We start from the raw sequence: 22,125 nt of genomic DNA, 5'->3' as shown, positions 1-22,125 counted from the left end.
TCATCTATCCATCGACGACCTGCAGCAAACATCGCTGTCTGAAGGGGGCAGCATCTCTCCAGCGAGTCCTTTTTCAGCACTAGCTTTAATGCAATAAGCAAGAAGCAGAGCGACCAGTAAGACGCAACTATGGCGGCGTCCAGTGTTTTTAGACCAGGCTTGTTCAACCATAAAGTTGCAATAGTGACGGGAGGAGGCACCGGTATCGGTAAAGCGATTTCTGCAGAGCTGCTGGAGCTGGGTGAGTGTCAGTAGCACGGGATGAGTAGCCGAGTGACAAGTGGACTTTGACCCAGGACAACTTTATTAAAAGTTTGTGATGTTATTTAAATATAGTGCAGGCACATGATAACGGCAGAACACGTGTTCGAGTTCTGCTGTTCTTCCTATCTTGACAAAGCATTGGTGTATTTGTAAAGATAGGGAGGGGTTTATGCAGCTACTCTATCTTTACGTTGTTATTATATATTTAATAGCCAGCTCTGTGCTTACAAACCATGATCACAGCTGAGCATGTCGACCTTTGTCTTCAGGTTGCAGTGTTGTGATCTCCAGCAGAAAGGCAGAGAGGCTGGAGACAGCAGCAGAGGAGATGAGGCAGAAGATCCCTCAGTCCAGCCCTGCAAGTGTCACTCCTCTGCCATGCAACATCCGCAACGAGGAGGAGGTGGTGACGCGCGCACGCAAAAACACACACACGCCTTCTGCTGTCTGGGATCGACTCATTTAGTTTTTTGACTCACGGTTTGGCAGGTGAAAGCTCTTGTATCATCAGTTCTCAAGCAGTTTGGAAGGATTGACTTTCTGGTGAACAATGGAGGAGGTCAGTTCAGCAGTCCAGCAGAGCTCATGTCCTCTAAAGGTTGGAAGGCCGTGATAGACACCAACCTGACTGGAACCTTTCACTGCTGCAAGGAAGGTAGGCTGAACATAGTTAAAACTCGTTGGCTGGGAAGTCTGTTGTTTTTTCACTGTCTTCCCGCTACACAGTCTACACAGCATGGATGAAGCAAAACGGGGGCGTGATCGTCAACATAATTGCTGACATGTGGAAAGGCTTCCCAGGCATGGCGTAAGCAACACCACCCTCCACGTTCACGTCAAGCTTCACAGACCAAATGATGCTGTTTGCTGAGGTTCTGTGCTTCTCCACCTGACAGCCACACAGGAGCAGCGAGGGCTGCAGTGGATAACTTAACCAAGAGCCTGGCCATCGAGTGGGCCCACTCAGGAGTGAGGGTCAATGCTGTTGCACCTGTACGTGCAGGCCTCGAGCTGGTGCAGTGTTCTATATGTGCCCCTGTGTGTTGATTTGAAGACCAAGCGTGTTTGTTGTTGCAGGGAACAATCTTTTCCAAAACTGCAATGCAGAACTATAAGGAGTATGGGCCGCAACTTTTCAAGATGTCTGTTCCATTTACTCCTGCAAAAAGACTGGGAGTCCCAGAAGAGGTTTGTAGCTTTGCAGGGATGCCCACGATTCCCTGTGTTGTCACATCTAATGTAAACACGTTAACATTCATGTGTTCACGTTGGATCAATAAGAATAGATGTTTGCCTTCTTAAGCATAAGCATAATTATGGATAATTTTTTAACCAAGTTATACCAAGTGCTTTATTTCACAGGTATAGAATAAAAAAATAGAAATAATAATATTAATAATAATAATAGTTGATAATAGATGTTCTGTTTATCTGTGGCCTTGTCACAAACATTAGTGACGTTTTCTGTGTCCAGATCTCATCAACAGTGTGCTTCCTACTTTCTGCTGCCGCCTCCTACATCTCTGGAGCCACCCTTAAGGTTGATGCAGGACAAAGTCTGTACCATTCTATGTGGGAGATACCCAGTAAGTATGCCTTCCTAATGCACCCATTCTGCAGTTCATTTCTTCAGTATGCAGTATATCAAACTCTTTTTGTGTTTGTCTGCAGACCACAGTGCGTGGCCTACGGCTCCAGAAGGAGAGAACCTGGAGGCTCTGAAGGAGCTTCTAAACCCACCCAGTAAACTCTAATACAGTTTGGTAAAATCGCCTGAGCCTGATGCATAAAGGTCAACTGAAGATGGAACTGGAGATTTCAGTGATGTATATAATTGTATTTAATGTTTAGCAACATTAGGAAATAATGAGTTTTCAAAAGTATGTGTGACATAACCTGAAGTGTTTGATGAATAAAAAAAATTGTGTTTATGCTGTGTTTCATTCTACGATTGTAAGTAAACAAACTGGGGTGAATTTCTTTACAAATGGTGGTAAAATAGGTGTTCATTAAAGTAAAATGGACATTTGTTATTTTAGGAATATATGACAGTAAATGTGTGACATCGTTTCTAAGTCAGCAAAAACAATGGCAAAAGCAGCACTCTTTATCACTCACTCTTGGCCAGCAGAAGACCTAAATTTACTTTTTGAAATATATATAGTAAGGTTTCACACATAACACGCTTAACCCATGTTATATTATATTTACATCTCGTAAATTTGAGGGAAAGCCATTAATTAAATTCACACAGTATTTGTGAATGAATATACACCACAGAATTCCTTCAGGATAACTAATTCAGTAAAAACTACTGCTTTACAGGCTACATTAATAAAACGTGTTTCTACTAACATTTTTAAAAACAATTCTCAAACATACAATACTATTCAAACGTTTTAGGCAGGTGTGAAAAAATTCTGGAAACAAAGAAGCTTTGGTGTTACTACTTTTTGCCTCAAACCTTGCACAAAGTCAGGGATTTTGTAGGATTATAGTCAGATTATATTGATTACAGTCTGATCAACCATTTATAACAAACAGGTGCTAATGGCCACCAGGATCATCTGTGGTTAGTTCTCCCAAGATGTCAAACCAACAGCCAAGTTCCTCCAAAAACTGTGCGCAAGTGTACCTAGAAAAATTGCTGCTGTGTTCAGTATTGTATGTCTTCATATTTCTCTCTATGGGGACTCTATTGGTTACGTCCGTCGTTTTCGTTCAATGTGCCTGATATTTTGTCCCTTACGAGTTGCCGTAGTTAATGCCATAAAGTGTAACTAGCTGTCGTGACGAGTTAAATCCGGTAGTAGAGGTCACAACAAACCACTCGGGTATAGTACAGCTTCGTCATAATAGTGCTAAACTTCTCCCGATCCTGTCTAGTTTAAAAGTTATACGTGTGAAGTCGTGACTAAAAAGTTTTGGAATAAATGCAACGTTGCATTTATAGCTAGCTAGTGCACGTAGCTAACCAACGTTAGCCAAACAAACGTTTCCCTTCGCTGTATTTCGGTGTGATAACAACAGTGTAAAGAGTTCGGTTTTCTTTGGCTTTATTTAATATATAGAGCGTCTTAAGTGCGTTAAATATCTAGCGTTGTATACCTGTGCGTGTACACGTCTTCTCAGAGGAAAAACAACACCTACTTGCTATTAACCTTGATAGTGATTCTCTTCCACCAGTGCTAGTTCATGGTAATAGCTAAGCATGTTCACTACTCTCTTCTAGCATGGGAGGTGACCACGGCCACAGCAAGATGTCCATGCCGGACTGGCGACAGTGGAAAATAGAGGGAACTCCACTGGAATTTACACAGAAGAGGCTGGCGGCCAGGGGCCTCAAGGACCCATGGGCACGGTCAGCATTTTTGAACACACAATCACATGACGTTACTTTGTGTCCAGTGTGAATTCTATTTAATACTGATCCTCTCCTTTCCTCTCATGCTGTCTCTCTCCAGTAATGAGGCATGGAGGTACTCTGGCGGTTTCGCTCGTGCTGTTACTCTGTCAGATGTGCTGCTCAAAGGATTTAAGTGGGGCTTTGCTGCCTTTACTGTTGCTCTGGCTGTGGAATACACTCTGTTTCCTCCAAAGAAGGGTGGCCATTAATGTCATTATCGTCAAACCTGAAATTTACCTTATGTATAATGTTAAGTGGTATTTGCTGTTCATTAAATTGTTTGTGATCAGAAAATGGCTTTACACATTTTACATGTACAAGTAAAATGTTACACGTTTCAGTAAAACATAACACATCCTTTTATTTGTAACATTATTTGACTGACTAATGTTGCAAATACAATTGTTCATTAATTCTGCTTACTCTTTCTTCTTTGTATGCTATTCCATTATTTAGGGGTAAAAATAATCTTTAGGGCAAATTTGCAGATAATTCAAAACTTTCACATATTATTATATGTTAGTCTAGTTTTCTCTTCGCTCTCACTCTCCTCAGACATAGTTTGAAGCATTTTACTGTCAGTACCACAGAAACCAGCACGACAGAAACCAGCACAGCCACAATATCCAGGCAAAAGTACTGGAACCAGTTGAGGTCAGCAACAGCAGCTTTGAGATGTTTGGCTCCTTTGTGTCGCATCACAAACTCTGTCCAGTAAACTGAAAGGTCGAGTGGGTCAGCAGGTCTGTCATTATGGAGGATGGAAAGCTTCTGGATGTTCTCTTTATACCTGGACAATAATAGGAAGAATTTAGAAATATATGCGATGATAGTTAAACTTATGTTAAAACTGACAGTGACATTGTGAACAGCCTTCCGACTGCTCACCTGGTGGTATTGATGACCTCATCCAATCCCAAAAGGAGGTTGTCTGAAGAGATAGAATAAATGTCTAGGACCAGTCCTGCACCCCTGCTGGCCAACCTTTGGGCATTGTCTGCTTGTTCCCAGTGAAGTGGTAACATCACCATGGGAACAGCATGACATATTCCCTCAAACAGACCATGTGAGCCAGCATGAGTGATAAAGGCCCGAGCTCCAGGATGTGCTAATACATGAACACACAGTTAGATGGACAGAGGTCAACAATGTTAGTTATGATGACATGTGATGCATTCACTGACCTAGCAGGGCATTTTGAGGAATCCATTTCATTATCTTCACATGTTCTGGGACATTGTGAGGAACTTCCCCAGTGTATCTCCATATGACCTGTAACATGAAGTGAAGGGTTTGTCTATGTATGTGTTACACTTGCATTAATGTATTTTTATATGTTCAGAGATACTGTTCACTCCAGTACCTTCTGTGGGATCTGCCTAAAGGCCTCTAGGAAGACAGACGTTAACTCCTCTGGCATATCTGACACCATGGTGCCAAGTGTGAACACCACAAACCCATGTTCTCCTGACACCCAGGACTCCAGGTCCTGTAAATACACAAACACAATTTTTTACTCTTTTGTGTTCTGTTGATGCAGAAAGATTAATGGGATCAAGAGATACAAAGTGTTATAACATGTACCAGGAGCCTCACCTCAGGCAGAGGATTTCTCACTTTGCAGTTTATGCCACCAACCATAACAATGTTAGGCATCAAAGGACGTGGAAAATCTAGTGTGAAGTCAGACCTGTTAACAAATATTTACATGTGAGGTGATGTACATAGGTGAAACATCACTGTATCATCTATGCACATGTACCTCAGAAGCCAGATATCAGTGTCAGACAGTATTTGAGCTAGGCCGACATCTTCTCCCAAGAACTGATGGGCCATAGTGTCAAAGTGCCAATATAGCAGTCGACACAGTAAAGGCTCCAGACAAGACATCTGAGAGTCACAGTGAGGTAAGGTGACATTCATGAGATCTTCTCTAAGTTGAGTGTGATCATGGTTTAATGGTTTGTTTTCCAGAACATATAATCCAGGCTTAATTCATGTATTTTTGGCCATACAGTATTTTCTCACCACTGTGTTGACAAGTCTTTGTTTGAAGTTCATTTTATCTGTGAATCTGGTATAAAAGATGGGTACATATGAAGGTGGGGAGGGGCAGCCTGCAGCCTTCATGTCCAAAGAACATGGAATGGTCCGGAGTAAATTAACAGTAGGAAGACCTGGAAGTGGAAAAGAAGGCTGAGAAATTGTCACACAAACATGAGCCATGTGTGGACGAACTCACCCAGTTTTCGACCTACTAATGTGCCTGTAGGTACAACGGGATCAGTCAATAGGGCATCAAAACCCTGCAGAGTGAAAGGGTAAAGAGACACAAAGGTAAAATAATAGATAGATTTAACTTGTCGTATCTGAACTGTTTCATTCTTTGAATTTACTTGTTTATCATGATGCCACATTTTTCTTTATCTACATTTCACAAACACAAGAAATATGACTTCTTCTTCCACTGAATAAAGGGAACTTTATCACAGATTTGACAAGTTTTTACTTGCCGGATGCTCTTTTTGACACAACCACACTCTGAAGAGATTGAACTCGCGACCTGGACAACTGGAACACAATGGATATAATATAATGCAATATAAACTTATTGCATATGTGTTTTTGAGCCCAGTGATTCACTGGGAGCAGCTTTGATTATAGAGTTTTAGAGCAGCAGGGAGAAAAGACACTTCAGACACTTAGGGTGTAACAGTCGAGCCGCTCAGAGACATCACTTTACCGTACAGGGGGTGAGAGTTGTTCTCCAGCATGGATGCCTATCCGCCTTCATTAAACTACCTTAAACTGAGAACTTTAAATGCTGTGCGTTTGGCTCCTTCACCTTGGTCTTTGACATAATGTTGTTGTTTCAACTTTCAAAAGACAACTGGAAGCCAGCATTCTAACGACAGTTAGAACAGTGCAGATTTAGTACAGTGCAGAATTTTAATTCCAGATACAAATATCTAATGAATATTATGCTCATCTAAGGATGAACTCAACTGGAAATAAAGAACTTTTTCTAAATCCTAGGGAAGAGAGGGACTGTAAAGATTGGCCTAAAATTTAAAACTACCAATGAATCTACGCCACGCTTCTTAATCAGAGGTGTCAACAATGCATGCTTGAATCTCATGGGTACAACACCATTTGCTGCCAATATTAATATATATTACTACTGCACTACTACTGCAAATTTTGATAAACTATATTTACATGATAAACTTACAAGTCTGCGTTGATGCATTGTCAGATGATGTGGGTGCCACTTTTTTTTCTGGACACGGTTCTCACAGGGAGGTTAGGCTTAGACTATCTATAATTTGCTACCACAGCAGCAGTACAGTAAAAACTGTCACAACAAATGAGCTGGCACATAGCGAAATGCTTGATTACTGTGTGTTGCTCTAACTCACCTGCTGTTCCAGATGTGAGATGAGACTGGCATTAAACAGTAGACTCTCTGCAGTGACGCGGATGAAAGGTAGAACTATCTGACGTAATTGTAAGAGTCGAGTATTCAGCATCACCATGAAGGATTTTACCATTTTGACTTTATATGATGACGTCAATGAGTCAATAAAAGTCTTGTCATAGGGAACAGGGAAGGTCACAGTGTCGTAGTGTTTCCCTGGTCCTAACTTTAGACTAATTTCTGGTATGACCACTGTGACTTTGTGTCCACGTCGTCCCATTTCTTCAGCTATGGCTTTCATTCCCACCCAATGGCTCCCATCCATCGGTACCACCAGCAGGTTACCCAGGAAAGCTGGAGAAGTGGTGACTGGAGGCTCAGTGCCACTGGCTTCATGTTCTGTCTTCACCTTCTCCTCTGTCCTGGAGGCTTGTGCTGGAGATGTCGTGGTTTTATCAGCAGCATTTACCTGCAGATCCATGTTTAGCAGCAGGAGCACAAATACTGCTGTTCTCCTCATTCTTGTCTTTGTCTCTGAGTCTACAGCTCACTGCAACCAGGATAAAAAGTAAGAGCAACAATTTCTATTTCTACTTTGTGCTATTGCTGATGGCACAAACTGCCTGCTCTGTTTAGACTGCTCTCTCTGACTGTGGATTTCTTATATATTCCTTTGTGATTTGGCAAAGGTGTACTGTATTTATTTGTGTGGGGGTGTGTGTTTCTAATCTTTGACTTGTGTTATCTCTCAGTTGTTTAGGAACAGTCAGTTCCTCATGGAACAACAATTATCTGCTGAACTCTGGTCGCGGCAGCGTTTATGAATCTGCTCTGTTACTGAAAAACCGGTGAGGCCTTGCAGTGTCTAACGCCAGGAGCAGGTTCTCCTCTTGGATTCTTGTGCCAAGCTGCAAAGATCATTACACAGGTAGTGTAAATGGTACAGGAGCCTCAGTTGTGTTACATAAGTCACTGTTTGGTTGGAAAATGACATGAAATACAAGCTGTTAGAGTTTACTGTCAGTGATCCACACCTAAAGTGTAATCTAATGAAAAGGACTTAAGGTGTGTGTTAGGGATAACTGGACTAAAACATTTTCAGTTTCATACAGTATTTACAAGGAGCTTCTGCTTATGTAACCACAACAAACGTGAATTTTTTCAGGGTTAATAAGGTATCACTAAGAGTTGAGACGTGTTATTACCCATGCCTTCAACGGAGCAGTCAGATGCCCGACGGTCGGCAGCTCGACTTATGACAGACAAGAAGTAAATCTAAATAGAGGAGCGGAAGCATAAGGAGACAATCTGACACTGAAGTGAGGCAAACACAGGAACTAAATCCTGACGAACAGATAATGAAACACAGGTGTGAACAATTTGAAATGAAATAAAACCCCTTAAAAATAAAATACCCCAAACATCTTTAAACCCTGTGTGTGTGTGTCCCCTTTGTTCTTTGTCGCTGAGCCTTCCTGTGTATGACCTGGACCGTCTGACCTTGCCTTGTCGAATAAACCCGTGTCTAATCATCATCTCGCCTCCGTGCTGTGCATGTGGGTCCGCCGCCTGCCCCAAGTCTGACAGAACAATCTGGCCAAACTTGGACCCAGCCAGCACTTAGCCTCCGGTCAGGTCAGTGACTGTTTTTTTCTTGCTTTTTTACGGCGAATATTATTCACCCGAGGGAGCATGGAGTTTACCTGCGCCGAGTTACCTAGCGACCTCCAAGTTTATTTTAAAATCCTCGCGGAGGATTACCGACGAGCGCGCAACCCGGAAAACCAGCGCAGCGCCGTGGAGGTGGCGATATTGACTTTGGAGGACGAGGACAGCGTGTTAAAGCGCCCCAGTGTTCGTCGCCTCTACGAGCGGTTGTGCGCAAGGTTCGAAGAGCTAAGCGACGCGCTCCGCACCACGCCAGCGCCGGTCGCACCGCCGATGGTTTCGGTTTCCTCCTCCCAGCCCCGTCGGACCGTCGTGTCTGCACCAACCTGCCCAGCTCCATATTTGTTCCGCTGGGAGGTTTCCTGCACTCATGCGGTCCCCCGTCTCCAGCCCAGCCGCGCTGTTCAGTCTCCAGCCCAGCCGCGAGCTGCTCAGTCTCCGGTCAAGACGCGAGCTGTTCAGTCTCCAGCTCAGTCGTGTTTTGCCCAGTCCCAGCTCAGTCGTGTTTTGCCCAGTCCCCAGCTCAGTCGTGTTTTGCCCAGTCCCCAGCTCAGTCGTGTTTTGCCCAGTCCCCAGCTCAGTCGTGTTTTGCCCAGTCCCCAGTTCCGCCGTGTTTTGCCCAGTCCCCAGGTCAGCCATGCCCCGCTCAGGCTCCAGTCGCCGTTCAGCCTCGCCACGCTCATGCTCTAGTGCAGTCCTGTCACGCTCAGGTTCCAGCCCCAGTCCAGTCGAGCCTAGTCCAGTCGAGCCCAGCCCAGTCCAGGTCCCAGTCCAGTCGAGACCAGTCCAGGTCCCAGTCCAGCCGAGCCCAGTCCAGCCGAGCCCAGTCCAGCCGAGCCCAGTCCAGATCCCAGTTCAGTTGAGTCACGTTCAGGCCCCCGTTCAGTCCGGTCACGCTCAGGTCCAGTCGAGTCTAGCCCATGTTCCAGTCCAGTCGAGTCACGTCCCAGTCCAGTCCAGTCACGCTCAGTCCTTGTCCCAGTCAGAGGGCACCGTCCGTCTGACGACTGTTAGTTCCACCCAATCAGGCCCGACGTCTCCTCCGTCGAGCTCGGCAGCTGTAAGCAGTCATGCCGGCTCCGGAGGGGACGCCGTTCCTGTTCCTGTCGGCCATGTTGCGGCCGTTCCTGTTCCTGTCGGCCATGTTGCGGCCGTTCCTGTCGGCCATGTTGCGGCCGTTCCTGTCGGCCATGTTGCGGCCGTTCCTGTCGGCCATGTTGCGGCCGTTCCTGTCGGCCATGTTGCGGCCGTTCCAGTCGGCCGATTGCGGCCGTTAGGGCCGAGTTGCGGCCGTTCCAGTCGGCCGAGTTGCGGCCGTTCCAGTCCCTGTCGGCCGAGTTGAGGCCGTTCCAGTCCCTGTCGGCCGAGTTGAGGCCGTTCCAGTCCCTGTCGGCCGAGTTGAGGCCGTTCCCGTCCCTGTCGGCCGAGTTGAGGCCGTTCCCGTCCCTGTCGGCCGAGTTGAGGTCGTTCCCGTCCCTGTCACCCTCGGAGCCGCAGCGCCCGCCGGCCTCCAGGAGGAGGTCGCGCCAGCCGCGGTTCCTGGCGGCCCGGCTCCGGCCGCATCTGTTCCTGTTTCTCGTCGCGGTGGTCCAAGGAGGACGCCGCTGGTTCCTGTGTCTCGTCGCGGAGGTCCAAGGAGGACGTCTCCGGTTCCTGCCTCGTTCTTGTCTCGGCTGCCGGACTGGTGGCCTCGCCCTCGGCGCCTCCTGCTGCGTGGATGGCGCTGCCTTCTGCGGCGACGTCCGCCTCGACTCCTCAGCCCCTCGGATCAGCGTCCGCCTGGAGGACGTCGCCATTCGGGGTGGTCCCCGGGGACGTCGGCCCAGCTCAAGGGTACTAAGAGGGCCACCCGGGCTCAGCGGCGGCAGAGCAGGATCTCGCCACGCCTTCACCCTCCGTGAGGGGATCCCTGAACTTTGTGTTTTCCCGGGCATGGACTTTCCGTATCGGACTTGTGAACTCTTGTCTTGACCCTCCTCCGGTCCTCCCTCCACCCACCCTGCTCGTGTGCCTTTTGGGGTAGGGGTTCGGTCCCTCCTCCTGGGACCACCCTCCGCCCGCCCTGGTTTGGGGGGGGGGGCTTCCGTGGGCGCCGTGGAAGGCGCCATAGGGGGGGGGTACTGTCATGTTTCACGCCATGTCCTGTTGTTTGTCATGTTTCACGCCATGTCCTGTTGTCACACTACTTCCTGTTTTATTTTGTAGACTTCCCGTTGTCAGTTCATTGCTCACTCCCTAGTTCATTCACCTCACCTGTCTGTAATTGGTAATCAACTCTCCGTGTATTTAACCACCACCTGTGTCCTTAGTTCTCCGCCAGATTGTTGAGTGTCTCGAGTTTCCTGAGTTTCCTGAGTGTCTTGAAGTTTCCCGTGTTTCGTGTTCCTCGTGTTTTGTTCCTGTTTTGCTTTGCACCGTGTATCCTGCCTGACCCTGGACTAACTAACTGACCGTGAGTTTTGCCTTATCCCTGCCTGTACTTTTGCCGTGACCACCTGTGTATCAAACCCTGCTTGTATACCGGACTCGAGATTGCCTGCTCCCCTTTGTTCTTTGTCGCTGAGCCTTCCTGTGTATGACCTGGACCGTCTGACCTTGCCTTGTCGAATAAACCCGTGTCTAATCATCATCTCGCCTCCGTGCTGTGCATGTGGGTCCGCCGCCTGCCCCAAGTCTGACAAACCCACTGCAATTTATTTATCGTTAGGGTTTGAATATGGCCTTGATTCAAATCGACCACTTTATTTTACTACAGGCAGAGCTGCTTGACAGCTGAAAGGAAAAGACAGAAAAACAAATTTACCATACAAAATAACTTTTCTTCTAAGGACTCACATAACCCACCCACCAGCTCATCTAAGCCAAACATGTATCTATTAATATTTTATTATTATTGTAATATATTTTTATTAATATTATTTACCAATTTTCTAAAACATGATGCTTACTTGAGACTAGACATGTTAATTCATTAATGTTAATGTTACATGGCGACAGGTAAAGAGCTGCAGTTTGATATTTTAAGCAAATATACAGGCTCCTGTAGTTATTGGCTTCATGTGTTACATGTATGAAGTGTTTATATCGTTACCCAGTGACTGCCACACTAGTAGTGCTGGTAACACTGGTAATAAAATAATGAATAAACATTAAAAACATGCAAAACAAAAGATATTGCACTAAAAAAGTTAATTACTTTTGTTTTTGTTTTGTTTCTCTTGTGTTTAGTGATGTTAAGAGCATATAACTTTTAAACTGTAATATTATATCATTTAATTTTAGCTTTAGGATCACAACGATAAGATCGGAACAGGTTGGGGGAAGGTTCCCTTAACAGCAGAGCAGCAGCAAAGCCTTGTCTCCATTTAGAGCCGTCCAAGCTACTGTTCATGAAAGGGGCAAATTCCTCCAAGAACAAGTCACAATCCAGTTCCAGGAGTTTAAGTAATGTGTGTCTCACCAGCGTCACACAGACCTTATCTTTGTCAGACTAACTGCTGCCTTTCTCCGCCTCCCCTGAACAATGCTTACATTTCCTTCCATTAATAGTAAGTAGTTAGTTAAGTTTAATATGCCATCATATATAATACTCTTATTATGCTAGAAATGTTATAACTGAGCTGAGTGATGTCGCAGGTACGTAATTAAAAATGCAAACCTTCTTTCTATTACAAATCCATGTGTTCTGTATTTTAATCTAGTTTTCTCTTCCCTCTCACTCTCCTCAGACATAGTTTGAAGCATTTTACTGTCAGTACCACAGAAACCAGCACTACAGAAACCAGCACAACTACAACATCCAGGCAGAAGTACTGGAACCAGTTGAGGTCAGCAACAGCAGCTTTGAGATGTTTGGCTCCTTTGTGTCGCATGACAAACTCTGTCCAGTAAACTGAAAGGTCGAGTGGGTCAGCTGGTCTGTCATTATGGAGGATTGAAAGCCTCTGGATGTTCTCTTTATACCTGGACAATAATGGGAAGAATTTAGAAATATATGTGATAATAGTTAAACTTATGTTTAAACTGACAGTGACATTGTGAACAGCCTTCCGACTCCTCACCTGGTGGTATTGATGACCTCATCCAATCCCAACAGAAGGTCGTCTGAAGAGATAGAATAAATGTCTAGGACCACCCCTGCACCCCTGCTGGCCAACCTGTGTGCATTGTCTGGTTGATCTCCTTGAAGTGGTAACATCACCATGGGAACACCGTGACACAGTCCCTCAAATATACCATGTGAGCCAGCATGAGTGATGAAGGCCCGAGCTCCAGGATGTGCTAATACATGAACACACAGTTAGATGGACAAAACACAACAATGTCAGATATGATGCCTACTGGTCTTCCAGTCTTGGTTTCATGTCATGTTGTATTTGCAGTGACTTTAAGTTCAGAATTTCTGTTCTGCTATTTGGAGAATTTTGGTTTCTGTCGATGATTTTCTCATATTGTTCCCTTATATAGACGTTGTTTTGTCTGGTGAGTTATTTTGTGACTTTGTTCCTGCAAAAGTTTTGAGTTTATACTTTGCCCAATGTGAATCTTTTTTAAATATTCTGGTCATACATCAGTCTATCTGTAGTGTCTGTGCAATTGGGTCTTCCTTCAGTCTCTCTGTGTACCCACTCTCTAAGTTGAGTGGATTTTCATTTCCGCAGGGAGTGAGTCAGCCTCTGGTGGCCAAATGAAGTCAGGTCTTGTCAGGTGAGTCAGTGTTCCCCCTCACTGACCAGTGAGCCACGTAAGATCCAAGTAAAGTAGAGTCTAGTTTTGTACAGTTTGTGTGAAGCAAAGTCAAGTTTAGTCAGTGAGTGTCTACTCCGTTAATGTTAAGTCTAGTTTGTCTAATTTTGCACAGGGTTAGGGTAAGCAGGGTTAGGTTAGTTAGGGTTAGGTTGTAGCAATTGATGACATGTGATGCATTCACTGACCTAGCAGGTCATTTTGAGGGACCCATTTCATTATCTTCACATTTTCCGGGACTTTGCCAGGAAGCTGCCCAGTGTATCTCCATATAACCTGTAACATGAAGTGAAGGATATGTCTATGTTGGTGTTACACTTTCATTATTGTATTCTTATATGTTCAGAGATACTGTTTACTCCTGTACCTTCTGTGGAATCTGGCTAAAGGCCTCTAGGAAGACAGAAGTTCTCTCCTCTGGCATATCTGACACCATGGTTCCAAGTGTGAACACCACAAATCCGTGTTCTCCTGACACCCAGGACTCCAGGTCCTGTAAATAAACAAACACGATCTTTTACTCTTTACTGAGTTGATGCAATAAGATTAATGGGGCCAAGAGAGACAAAGTGTAATAAAATGTACCAGGAGCCTCACCTCAGGCAGAGGATGTCTCACTTTGCAGTTTATGCCACCAACAATTACAAAGTTAGGCATCAAAGGACGTGGAAAATCTAGCGTGAAGTCAAACCTGTTAACAACATATCAAAACACGTGAGAATGATTTCACCAGCTCACAAAAGGAATATATTGCTTTTTTGTAATTGTTTGACTGAAATGGTTCATCTTTTTAGGATATTCAACTTTCTACAGGAGGGAAAACCAGGTCCAGGCTGTGTTTAGATGGGGTGAATAACTGCTGACTCGGGATATTGTCAGGCAGGTAAAGGCTTCCTAACTTTTTAAAACACCCATTTTAACAAACACTCATATAACAATATCATATGGCAAACATAACTTTTCTAGTTGTTTGGGTCTACATTGGTCCCCCCCATACATCACTGGATGATTTTTGTACATGTACCTCAGCAGCCAGATATCAGTGTCAGACAGTATTTGAGCTACGCCGACGTTTTCTCCCAGGAACTGATGGGCCATGGTGTCAAAGTGCCAGTAGATCAGTCGACACAGCAGCGGCTCCAACAAAGACACCTGAGGGTCACAGATGATAAACAAATGATCTCCTACTGTACACTAACCAAAATAAGTAGTGTATGTACTACAGTAGTGTTTTACAGAACCTATACTCCACTCTTCATACATGCACCTGTCTAAGAATTTTTGGCCATACAGTATTTGCTCACCACTGTGTTGACAAGTCTCTGTTTGAAGTTCATTTTATCTGTGAATCTGGTGAAAAAGCGAGGCACATATGAAGGTGGGGAGGGGCAGCCTGCAGCTTTCATGTCCAAGGAACATGGAATGCCCCTCAGTAAATTAATAGTAGGAAGACCTGCAAGTAATGTAAAAAGGAAGGGTGAGAAAATGTGCAGACACACAGATTAGTGATGTGTTGGACTCACCTAGCTTCCGAGCTATTATTGAGCCTGTAGGTACCATGGGATCTGTCAAGACAGCGTCAAAGTGCTGCAGAGTAAAATAGTGAAGAGACATAAAGGGAGGAGTCGCTTTTTGCAGGTATCAACTTTTCTTAGACATTCGATTCTGTCACAGTTGATCTGACCTGTGGATTATACTCTTGTTTTGTCATCTAATGTTCATAGTTTTCAGACTGGCCAGATCAGACTTTGTGAAATTAGGTAAATAAAGTGTCACAAAAAATGCAATGCAAAACAAACAAAAAGTTCTTAATATTTCATATTTCACAGGAAGAAATGGAAAGGCCTTGAGTCTAATAAAAAAAGTACAGTATGCATCTGGAGTTAATGCTAATGCTAATAACAGCCTCTCACTCAGTTGATGCTGGGATTCTTAATCTTTTGCCTCTGAACCCTACAGTATCATCTCAGTCCTCTGGTTTTGGATAGTTTGGATTCCCTGTGGCTCCTGGCCCTACTGAATGAATAGAGGCTTCTGCTTGTGTCAGGATCCTGGGCTGGCTCAGCCAGCCATTCTGTTGTTTGTTGTTTTTTTCACCCTGGACCACGCCTTCTCCCTCACTATGCCATGCCTCAGCTCTGAACCATTCCCACTCCCTCTCCTTCCCTCTGTAGACACAGTAATCAGTTCAACTTGCCACACCTGCACTTCCCCTCTGGATCCCTTCAAAGACTACTGCAGCACAGCACTCTGTCCTGGGTCATTGTCTTACGCCACTCTGTCCTTGTTTTAATGCACCATGCCGTCCATGTCAGGTTGGTCCATCTGTAGTTTATCGTTCATGACAGTTAAGTTAACCTTGTCGCCATGCCATGTCTTAGTTAGCCTTGTCGCCATGCAATGTCTTGGTTAGCCCTGTCGCCATGCAATGCCTTGGTTAGCCCTGTCGCCATGCCATGCCTTGGTTAGCCCTGTCGCCATGTTTTAGTTTCTCGCCATAGTGGTGTGATTTTGTTTTCTAGTTCTGTTAAGGTGGCCTGCTTACTAGCTCGCTAAATTTGCCCGGCTAGCCTCCTGCTGTAATTTGTTTCTTCTAGGGGAGTGTTTTGTGTTTGTGTTGAACATAAAATAAACGGTTTAAAATGTATTCCTGGTCCTCACGGCTCTCTGACTCAGCCCAGATCGACTTCCATAGCTTTGATCCGCCATCTGGCGTGGCGGATCATGACAGAATGACCCAGCCACAGGCGGGCCCGGTCGGAGCAGGCCAAGGAATCCAAGTTATTGGTACTCTATATACACTCCTGGCCACGATCCTGTCCATCTATCCACCTCCTTGGGACTATTGGATTTTATCCCTGAGACCATTAAGACTCGCCCAGATCCCACGTCTGCCTCGTTTTGTGGCGGGCCGCACGCCTCTCTTCCTGGTGGTGGTCGGGAGGAGACCACGCACGCTCGGCCGCCAAGGTGGTCCCACCTCCGACGACGGCCGCCAAGGTGGTCCCGCCTCCGACGACGCCCAAGAGGTGCTCTCCTCCTGCCGTCCTCCCTCCACCCGCCCTGCTCGGCCTTGATGGGGGGACGACTTGTGTTGGGCTGTCTAGAATCCGGCCCTTAAGGGGGGGGCTGTGTCAAGATCCACTAGAGTGTTTTAATAAAGACCAAGATATTGATTAAGCTGGCTATGGGCGAGAGGCAGGGTACACCCTGGACGGGTTGCCAGTCCATCGCAGGGCAACACAGAGATAGACAACCACTCACACACACACACACACACACACACACACACACACCTACGGGCAACGGATTACCCTACTTCTGCCCCCCCCCCTTTTCTTGTCCCTTTCTTGGTTTGTTTCTTAATCCATGACCGTTTGTCCATTCCTCCTTACAATGCCTCCTGACCATCTCTCTAACTCATCAGTTCTTATCCAACGAACCCGGAGAGAAGCCACGCAAGCACGGGGAGAACGTGCAAACTCCACACAGAAAGGCACCAGGGCCGCCTCCGGGAATCGAACCCAGAACCTTCTTGCTAATGCCGTACTCTATCAATGAGAGAGTCTTGAATTGTATTGCAGCCTTATTTCCCCAACGGATCAGATCTCGCTTCCTCTGAATTCACTGCCGGGAAAACACTGAATATAATAATATAGTAGTAGTTACAGTGAGGATAACATTCCGTGTGTGTGTGTGTGTGTGTACGTACTAGCAGTATAGTATTGGATCTGTCCATAATAGTGTGACAGAGTTAGCATTGATTGAATTGTAACTCACCTGCTGTTCCAGATGTGAGATGACACTGGCATTAAACAACAGATTCTCTGCAGTGACGTGGATGAAATTTATAATTTCCTTTATCTGTAAGAATTGTCGCTTCATGTTCTCCATAAAAGGCTGTCCAGACCTCTCCATTTTACTCTTATGTGAAGACATCACTGAGTCAATAAAAGTCTTGTCATAAGGAACCGGGTAAGTCACAGTGTCGTAGTGCTTCCCTGGTCCCATCCGCACACTAATTTCTGGTATGACCACTGTGACTTTGTGTCCACGTCGTCCCATTTCTTCAGCTATGGCTTTCATTCCCACCCAGTGGCTCCCATCCATCGGTACCACCAGCAGGTTACCCAGGAAAGCTGGAGAAGCAGTGTTGACTGGAGGCTCGGTGCCACTGGCTTCGTGTTCTGTCTTCACCTTCTCCTCTGCCCTGGAGGTTTGTGCTGGAGATGTCTTATCAGCAGCATTTACCTGCAGATCCATGTTTAGCAGCAGGAGCATAAACACTGCTGTTCTCCTCATTGTGCCTCTGTGTCTGTACCTCAGTGTCCACAATGTACAGTATGCGTCCAGATGCAGTGAAGGAAGCCCCCCTAGTCTGAGCTTTGAATGCTTGTGTAAACGGTCAGCTCCCCTCAGGCTCCTCGCTGCCTGTGGCTTGTTGAAATTCCTCACTGATTTAGCAAAGTTGTGTGTGTTCAAAGTCCTAAAAGCGAGCAGTTGCAGATTGCTGATATCCGATTGTCAATGGTTTGGTTACTGTGTAATTCTTCCCTAGCCATAAAACAAAGTCAATCACAGCAAATACATCGGAAGATAGGGAAAAGGTCAGTGGAGGAAATGGCAGTGTTTTGTCTGACAGTGTATTTATCAAAAAACATGTTTCTCACACGTGTTACGACGTATGAGATGTGTCTTTTTATATTACAATTTATAATTACTTGTTAAAAATGACCAAAAAACGAAAAAGGTTCAATGTTTTTTTACTACCACACAAAGACAGAGTGTGTCATTTATTTGTACGATGGTATCAAAAGCTTAAAACTAAAACTAAAAGTTTCCAAATAAAAAGTACAAAAAAGTCCTTTCATCAAACAATTACGGCCAATTACAATGCCTTCGTTACATATCTTACTTTGTTGTACCTTTTTACATGACATTTACACAAAAAGTCTTTAAATATCAGCTTCAGGGTTTGAAGCATAGTTTGTTTAACCATCGTTAAAAAAAAGATTTTCTGGACTTTTATACAGATATATACAGTCAAAATGACACCATCATCTACAGACTCTCAGTTTTGGTATTATTCTATGTATGTGTAATAGGTGAATTAGTGATAAAGTTGTTCTGAGGCTCATAGTCATGTGACCTCTGTGTAGGATTCTGGGCTCTGAAAGATCACACAAAGAAAAAAAGTTTAGTCAAAATATACTAATCCATCTCTGTCTGACTGTTTGTGCACTTTAAGATACAGAGCAGAAATAAACCTTTATCGTGAACAGGATGCTTTGGTAACATGCAATCCCCCCATAGCACATGGAGATAAATAGGTCAATGATCTTAGCTTTTCAACTACACTGAGCCAGTCAATGAAGTGCAAAGTCCGAGGTCAACTGAGTAACTGTCCTTTGAGGAGTGCACTAGTAACAAAGTAAGTTAATGTTTTTTACCTGAGTAAATAAGTAAAGGGCACGTGTCAGAATAGCTTATAAAAGTTACCGTGTGTAAAGGTTTACCTGAGTGATAACGTATTTGTTGGTTTCTACGGTGTGATTCATTTCCAGTGAAGCCTCGTCAGTGTCTGTGCCAGTGGGACTCCGAGGGAATGCTGGTCTCTTTCTAAAATACTGAACCACAAACACAACCTGCAGAGAAAGGACGAACAGCAGACTGGTTAATTATATAATTAAGACAATCTATGACCTTTATGTAGACTTTTTCCAATTAAATGCGGTAGGCTCGGTAGTTTTAGGTAGGCTCTTTATCACTTCAATATAGCTTTAGATTCTTTATTTGTGACCCAGTTTTAAGTTACACTGTCATGCTTGAAGAGTTTCAAGCATGACATGGTTAGACAAAGGAATTTAGACTGTGTGTGTCCTGCAGCATCATAATCCATTAGGCTGGATGTAAAAGCCTTCCATTCATTTAGCCTACAGCAGAGCTTAACATGCAGCTGCAGACTGGTCTGGCTCTCTGAAAATGAAAGTAAGGGTTAGAGGAGAGGGGCCTTAAGTAAATACGTTTCAGAAGTGAGACCTCATTCCTCACAAACAGGAGAAAACTGACCAGGAAGACAGCGTTAGCGCCACCAATGGTTTGTCCAGCTATTACATCACTCCAGTGGTTCCGGTACTCCGCCACTCTGTTGATGCCTGTTAACACAGCCACACCCACCAATGAGAAACTGAGGAGGGGGCCTGTCAGTCGTCCGCCAGTGGAGCCAATGCAGGTCATGGTGTACATCTGCAAAACAGTGCGTGTAACCAGGTCAATGTAGGAGAACGATGAGTCTAATTTTTTAGACCACGAGCCACTCACTGCCAGATAAACAGCTGTGTACAGACTCAGTGCAGCCTCTTTGCAGGGAAACGTCTTTCTGGCTCTCATGATGTCATCAGGGTCACCGGTGCACGCGTCTGATTGGCTGACGAAGCGTGTGGCATCCTGGCAGCTGAGGGCAGTGTAGTTAGGCTGACAGACAGACAGGAAGTAGGGAGCCAAACTTCCAGTGATCAGCTGACCTGCATTGACAAAGATGTCTGTGGCAAACAGGCCAAAGACGTACACACCTGCAGAGAAACAGACAAAAAAGCAAGGGTGGATTTGTCACACTGACTAACACACTGACACTGTATTTATATGTCAATGTTTTTTCAGCCACTTAATCTATGTTTATCTTTTAATTACCAAGAAAACGAAAGATCCTCCGCACCATAGGGTTCACATAGCAACAATCTCCCATAATCATAATCTTGTCCAGGTCGTAGAACTTCTCTGAATTGTAGTGAAGTAGAAAGATAACAACCTCTACGCCTGAAATCTGTAACACAGAATGAATAAAGATGCAAACAGTGAGAGGATAAGGCAGAAATTCAGGAACTGAATGATCATGTTACTCACTGCTTTGTTTTCTAGATATGAGTGTGAAAGGATCTTGGTGTGTGGAGCCCAGCCTCTGTAACACTTTCCAGTCATGACAGTCAGACCTGTTTTGTAATAATCTCACTCCTAATGAACACCCAGACTTTTCTTGAATTCATTCTTTGATTCACATAGATATTTTTACTGACTGAAAAATAAACACTTAAACAGACTATTGGACTATAAGGTTATTTAGAATAAACAAAAAGTGTTTTTTTTCTTGCAAAACCTGCTAATCTAAAGAGGTGATCATATTTGAATGAATCTAAGCTTTCAAGAATAGAATAACTAATAAAATCAGTGACCAAAATTATAAATAATCAAGGATAGCTCAAATTCATGCATCACTTACTGATTTTACTAATTTTTATATTTGACCAGCTGGGAAGACACCATGAATACAAAATGCTGTTATCTTGTTTCAATCGTTTTTTAAATAATTATTTCTGTAATGCAAGATCTGTTTTCTTTGTCGACCTTCTCTTGTCATGTTGGGTTAAGATACTATATTATAGCAAACAGGTAACCACGAATCCTAGAATCAACTAACACATCGTCTAGATCCATGTAAATCGGTGGGAAAATGTTCCAGTTCATCTCAATGTTCATTAACCCTATAGTACCGAAATGAATAGGTATTATAGGGTTAATGAACATATTCTGCCTGAAAATTGAAAAACTGTACGTATACAAATCCACACTTACCAGTACAACAGGAAGCCCACCCACCACAGAGTACAGTATCACAGGCTGGATGCGGCTATCTTGTTCAGGTCCAGGATCTGGTTTGGTTAAAGCTGGGTCTCTGCAGACGAAGCCCTTCTCTGCTGGACTGAAAGTGTCAGTGAACTCGCAGTAATAAACCAGCATCACTGTAGCAACCAAAATCACCACCTGGAAGTACAGCATGGTGCTGAAGTACGTATAAAGTCCACTATGTTGATATGCCCTGATAAAAGATCCACCTTAGAATAGGAGTGTGTTTCCAGTAATCCAGACCTTCTGTAGAATTCTTGAGCACTTCAATGATGATGATGATGATGATGATGATGTGCCCTGCAGAGAGGACAGATTCTTCTTTGCCATTTGTGACTCTGCGAGAGGGAAACTGTGTCCTTCCACTCCTGTGATTTTGAATCATCCTAATTCATTCTGTTTCACTGAATAAGTTCTAAAGAGCCACAGTCTTCTGAACGCACAATTACAGTATAGGAAGGAGCTCTGATTTCTGGAATGACTTCATATGCTAGACTTTGGTTTGTTGGGTGACATTTGTTAAGTAAAAGCCAAGTTAACTATGAACTGCCAGCTGTTAAACTGACAATTAATTAATTAATTAATAATTGACTGATGGCTCCTTACTTAACTCTGTGTTTATAGCTTTTCCAGCCACATATCACAGACCTTAGACTGACTCAACACACCTGATCTATATCAAGCAGCAGTGTTCATAGTTGCAGGGACATAATGGCACAAATTTCGAGATACTGGATCTTGAAAATTCTTTACTAAAATCACAAATTATAAAAACAGCCTGGTAGCTCTGTCTGTCGCCTGTCCTTGATCAAAACACTTCATCCTACCTCCCTGGGCGCCCCCAGCTCATGGAGGAGATGGGTCAAATGCAGAGGACCCCATTTCCCCATGATGAATAAAAGTATGTATCTTAACTTAATTACAATAGCTATATTCAATAAAG

The 22,125-nt window shown here is 44.4% G+C and overlaps 5 protein-coding genes across 7 annotated transcripts; 2 read left to right on the top strand and 3 right to left on the bottom strand.

The window, feature by feature from the left end:
- Nucleotides 1-83: 83 nt before the first annotated feature.
- On the top strand, nt 84-2,195 carry pecr (peroxisomal trans-2-enoyl-CoA reductase). The gene is made up of 8 exons (XM_029131696.3): nt 84-241; nt 534-667; nt 754-919; nt 991-1,072; nt 1,161-1,257; nt 1,342-1,452; nt 1,739-1,850; nt 1,936-2,195. Exons 1-8 carry the CDS (start codon nt 130-132, stop codon nt 2,016-2,018), a joined length of 897 nt encoding a protein of 298 aa, XP_028987529.1. The 5' UTR covers nt 84-129; the 3' UTR covers nt 2,019-2,195.
- A 760-nt stretch (nt 2,196-2,955) lies between these two features.
- On the top strand, nt 2,956-4,088 carry ndufb3 (NADH:ubiquinone oxidoreductase subunit B3). Its single transcript, XM_029131701.2, has 3 exons — nt 2,956-3,098; nt 3,497-3,625; nt 3,729-4,088. The coding sequence occupies exons 2-3, from the start codon at nt 3,498-3,500 to the stop codon at nt 3,877-3,879; spliced, it is 279 nt and encodes a 92-aa protein (XP_028987534.1). The 5' UTR covers nt 2,956-3,098; nt 3,497; the 3' UTR covers nt 3,880-4,088.
- LOC114844364 (UDP-glucuronosyltransferase-like) lies at nt 4,012-7,996 on the bottom strand. 2 transcript variants are annotated; one of them, XM_029131687.3, is made up of 9 exons: nt 7,090-7,996; nt 5,913-5,976; nt 5,699-5,847; nt 5,433-5,560; nt 5,267-5,360; nt 5,034-5,159; nt 4,855-4,942; nt 4,559-4,778; nt 4,012-4,460 (listed from the first exon to the last, which is right to left on the bottom strand). In XM_029131687.3, the coding sequence occupies exons 1-9, from the start codon at nt 7,606-7,608 to the stop codon at nt 4,190-4,192; spliced, it is 1,659 nt and encodes a 552-aa protein (XP_028987520.1). In that variant the 5' UTR covers nt 7,609-7,996; the 3' UTR covers nt 4,012-4,189. The 2 variants fall into 2 exon arrangements, with proteins under 2 accessions (XP_028987520.1, XP_028987521.1); XM_029131688.3 differs by lacking the exon at nt 7,090-7,996 and adding an exon at nt 6,184-6,204 and having other exon boundaries at nt 5,699-5,976.
- A 3,463-nt stretch (nt 7,997-11,459) lies between these two features.
- LOC114844363 (UDP-glucuronosyltransferase 1A1-like) lies at nt 11,460-17,955 on the bottom strand. Its single transcript, XM_029131686.3, has 9 exons — nt 17,283-17,955; nt 15,026-15,089; nt 14,807-14,955; nt 14,527-14,654; nt 14,100-14,193; nt 13,870-13,995; nt 13,691-13,778; nt 12,818-13,037; nt 11,460-12,719 (listed from the first exon to the last, which is right to left on the bottom strand). Exons 1-9 carry the CDS (start codon nt 17,802-17,804, stop codon nt 12,449-12,451), a joined length of 1,662 nt encoding a protein of 553 aa, XP_028987519.1. The 5' UTR covers nt 17,805-17,955; the 3' UTR covers nt 11,460-12,448.
- A 167-nt stretch (nt 17,956-18,122) lies between these two features.
- Nucleotides 18,123-21,488, bottom strand: LOC114844368 (phospholipid phosphatase-related protein type 5-like). Of its 2 annotated transcripts, XM_029131695.2 has the most exons (6): nt 21,132-21,484; nt 20,193-20,325; nt 19,824-20,074; nt 19,572-19,748; nt 19,019-19,147; nt 18,123-18,672 (listed from the first exon to the last, which is right to left on the bottom strand). In XM_029131695.2, exons 1-6 carry the CDS (start codon nt 21,333-21,335, stop codon nt 18,643-18,645), a joined length of 924 nt encoding a protein of 307 aa, XP_028987528.1. In that variant the 5' UTR covers nt 21,336-21,484; the 3' UTR covers nt 18,123-18,642. The 2 variants fall into 2 exon arrangements, with proteins under 2 accessions (XP_028987528.1, XP_028987527.1); XM_029131694.2 differs by having other exon boundaries at nt 19,572-20,074; nt 21,132-21,488.
- Between the last annotated feature and the right edge of the window lie 637 nt (nt 21,489-22,125).

Source organism: Betta splendens, chromosome 17 (assembly GCF_900634795.4).
Source record: "Betta splendens chromosome 17, fBetSpl5.4, whole genome shotgun sequence".
Taxonomy (NCBI): Eukaryota; Metazoa; Chordata; class Actinopteri; order Anabantiformes; family Osphronemidae; genus Betta; species Betta splendens.
The sequence above is the reverse complement of the archived record's forward strand: the minus strand, read 5'-3'. Positions and strand labels throughout refer to the sequence as shown.

What these genes read in the sequence shown, in the direction of transcription:
- LOC114844364 (XM_029131687.3), bottom strand. Translation starts at nt 7,608, where the DNA reads ATGAGGAGAACAGCAGTATTTGTGCTCCTGCTGCTAAACATGGATCTG. An exon ending in ATTAGTAGGTCGAAAACTGG is followed by an intron (nt 5,848 to 5,912) that starts GTGAGTTCGTCC and finishes TTCCACTTCCAG; the next exon opens with GTCTTCCTACTGTTAATTTA. An exon ending in GAGGTCATCAATACCACCAG is followed by an intron (nt 4,461 to 4,558) that starts GTGAGCAGTCGG and finishes ATTATTGTCCAG; the next exon opens with GTATAAAGAGAACATCCAGA.
- LOC114844368 (XM_029131694.2), bottom strand. Translation starts at nt 21,335, where the DNA reads ATGCTGTACTTCCAGGTGGTGATTTTGGTTGCTACAGTGATGCTGGTT. An exon ending in GAGGATCTTTCGTTTTCTTG is followed by an intron (nt 20,075 to 20,192) that starts GTAATTAAAAGA and finishes GTTTCTCTGCAG; the next exon opens with GTGTGTACGTCTTTGGCCTG. An exon ending in GCGCTAACGCTGTCTTCCTG is followed by an intron (nt 19,148 to 19,571) that starts GTCAGTTTTCTC and finishes CTTTCTCTGCAG; the next exon opens with GTTGTGTTTGTGGTTCAGTA.
- ndufb3 (XM_029131701.2), top strand. Translation starts at nt 3,498, where the DNA reads ATGGGAGGTGACCACGGCCACAGCAAGATGTCCATGCCGGACTGGCGA. An exon ending in CTCAAGGACCCATGGGCACG is followed by an intron (nt 3,626 to 3,728) that starts GTCAGCATTTTT and finishes GTCTCTCTCCAG; the next exon opens with TAATGAGGCATGGAGGTACT.
- pecr (XM_029131696.3), top strand. Translation starts at nt 130, where the DNA reads ATGGCGGCGTCCAGTGTTTTTAGACCAGGCTTGTTCAACCATAAAGTT. An exon ending in TGCAGAGCTGCTGGAGCTGG is followed by an intron (nt 242 to 533) that starts GTGAGTGTCAGT and finishes CTTTGTCTTCAG; the next exon opens with GTTGCAGTGTTGTGATCTCC. An exon ending in AAAGGCTTCCCAGGCATGGC is followed by an intron (nt 1,073 to 1,160) that starts GTAAGCAACACC and finishes TCCACCTGACAG; the next exon opens with CCACACAGGAGCAGCGAGGG.
- LOC114844363 (XM_029131686.3), bottom strand. Translation starts at nt 17,804, where the DNA reads ATGAGGAGAACAGCAGTGTTTATGCTCCTGCTGCTAAACATGGATCTG. An exon ending in TCTCACATCTGGAACAGCAG is followed by an intron (nt 15,090 to 17,282) that starts GTGAGTTACAAT and finishes TTTACTCTGCAG; the next exon opens with CACTTTGACGCTGTCTTGAC. An exon ending in ACTGATATCTGGCTGCTGAG is followed by an intron (nt 14,194 to 14,526) that starts GTACATGTACAA and finishes TGTTGTTAACAG; the next exon opens with GTTTGACTTCACGCTAGATT.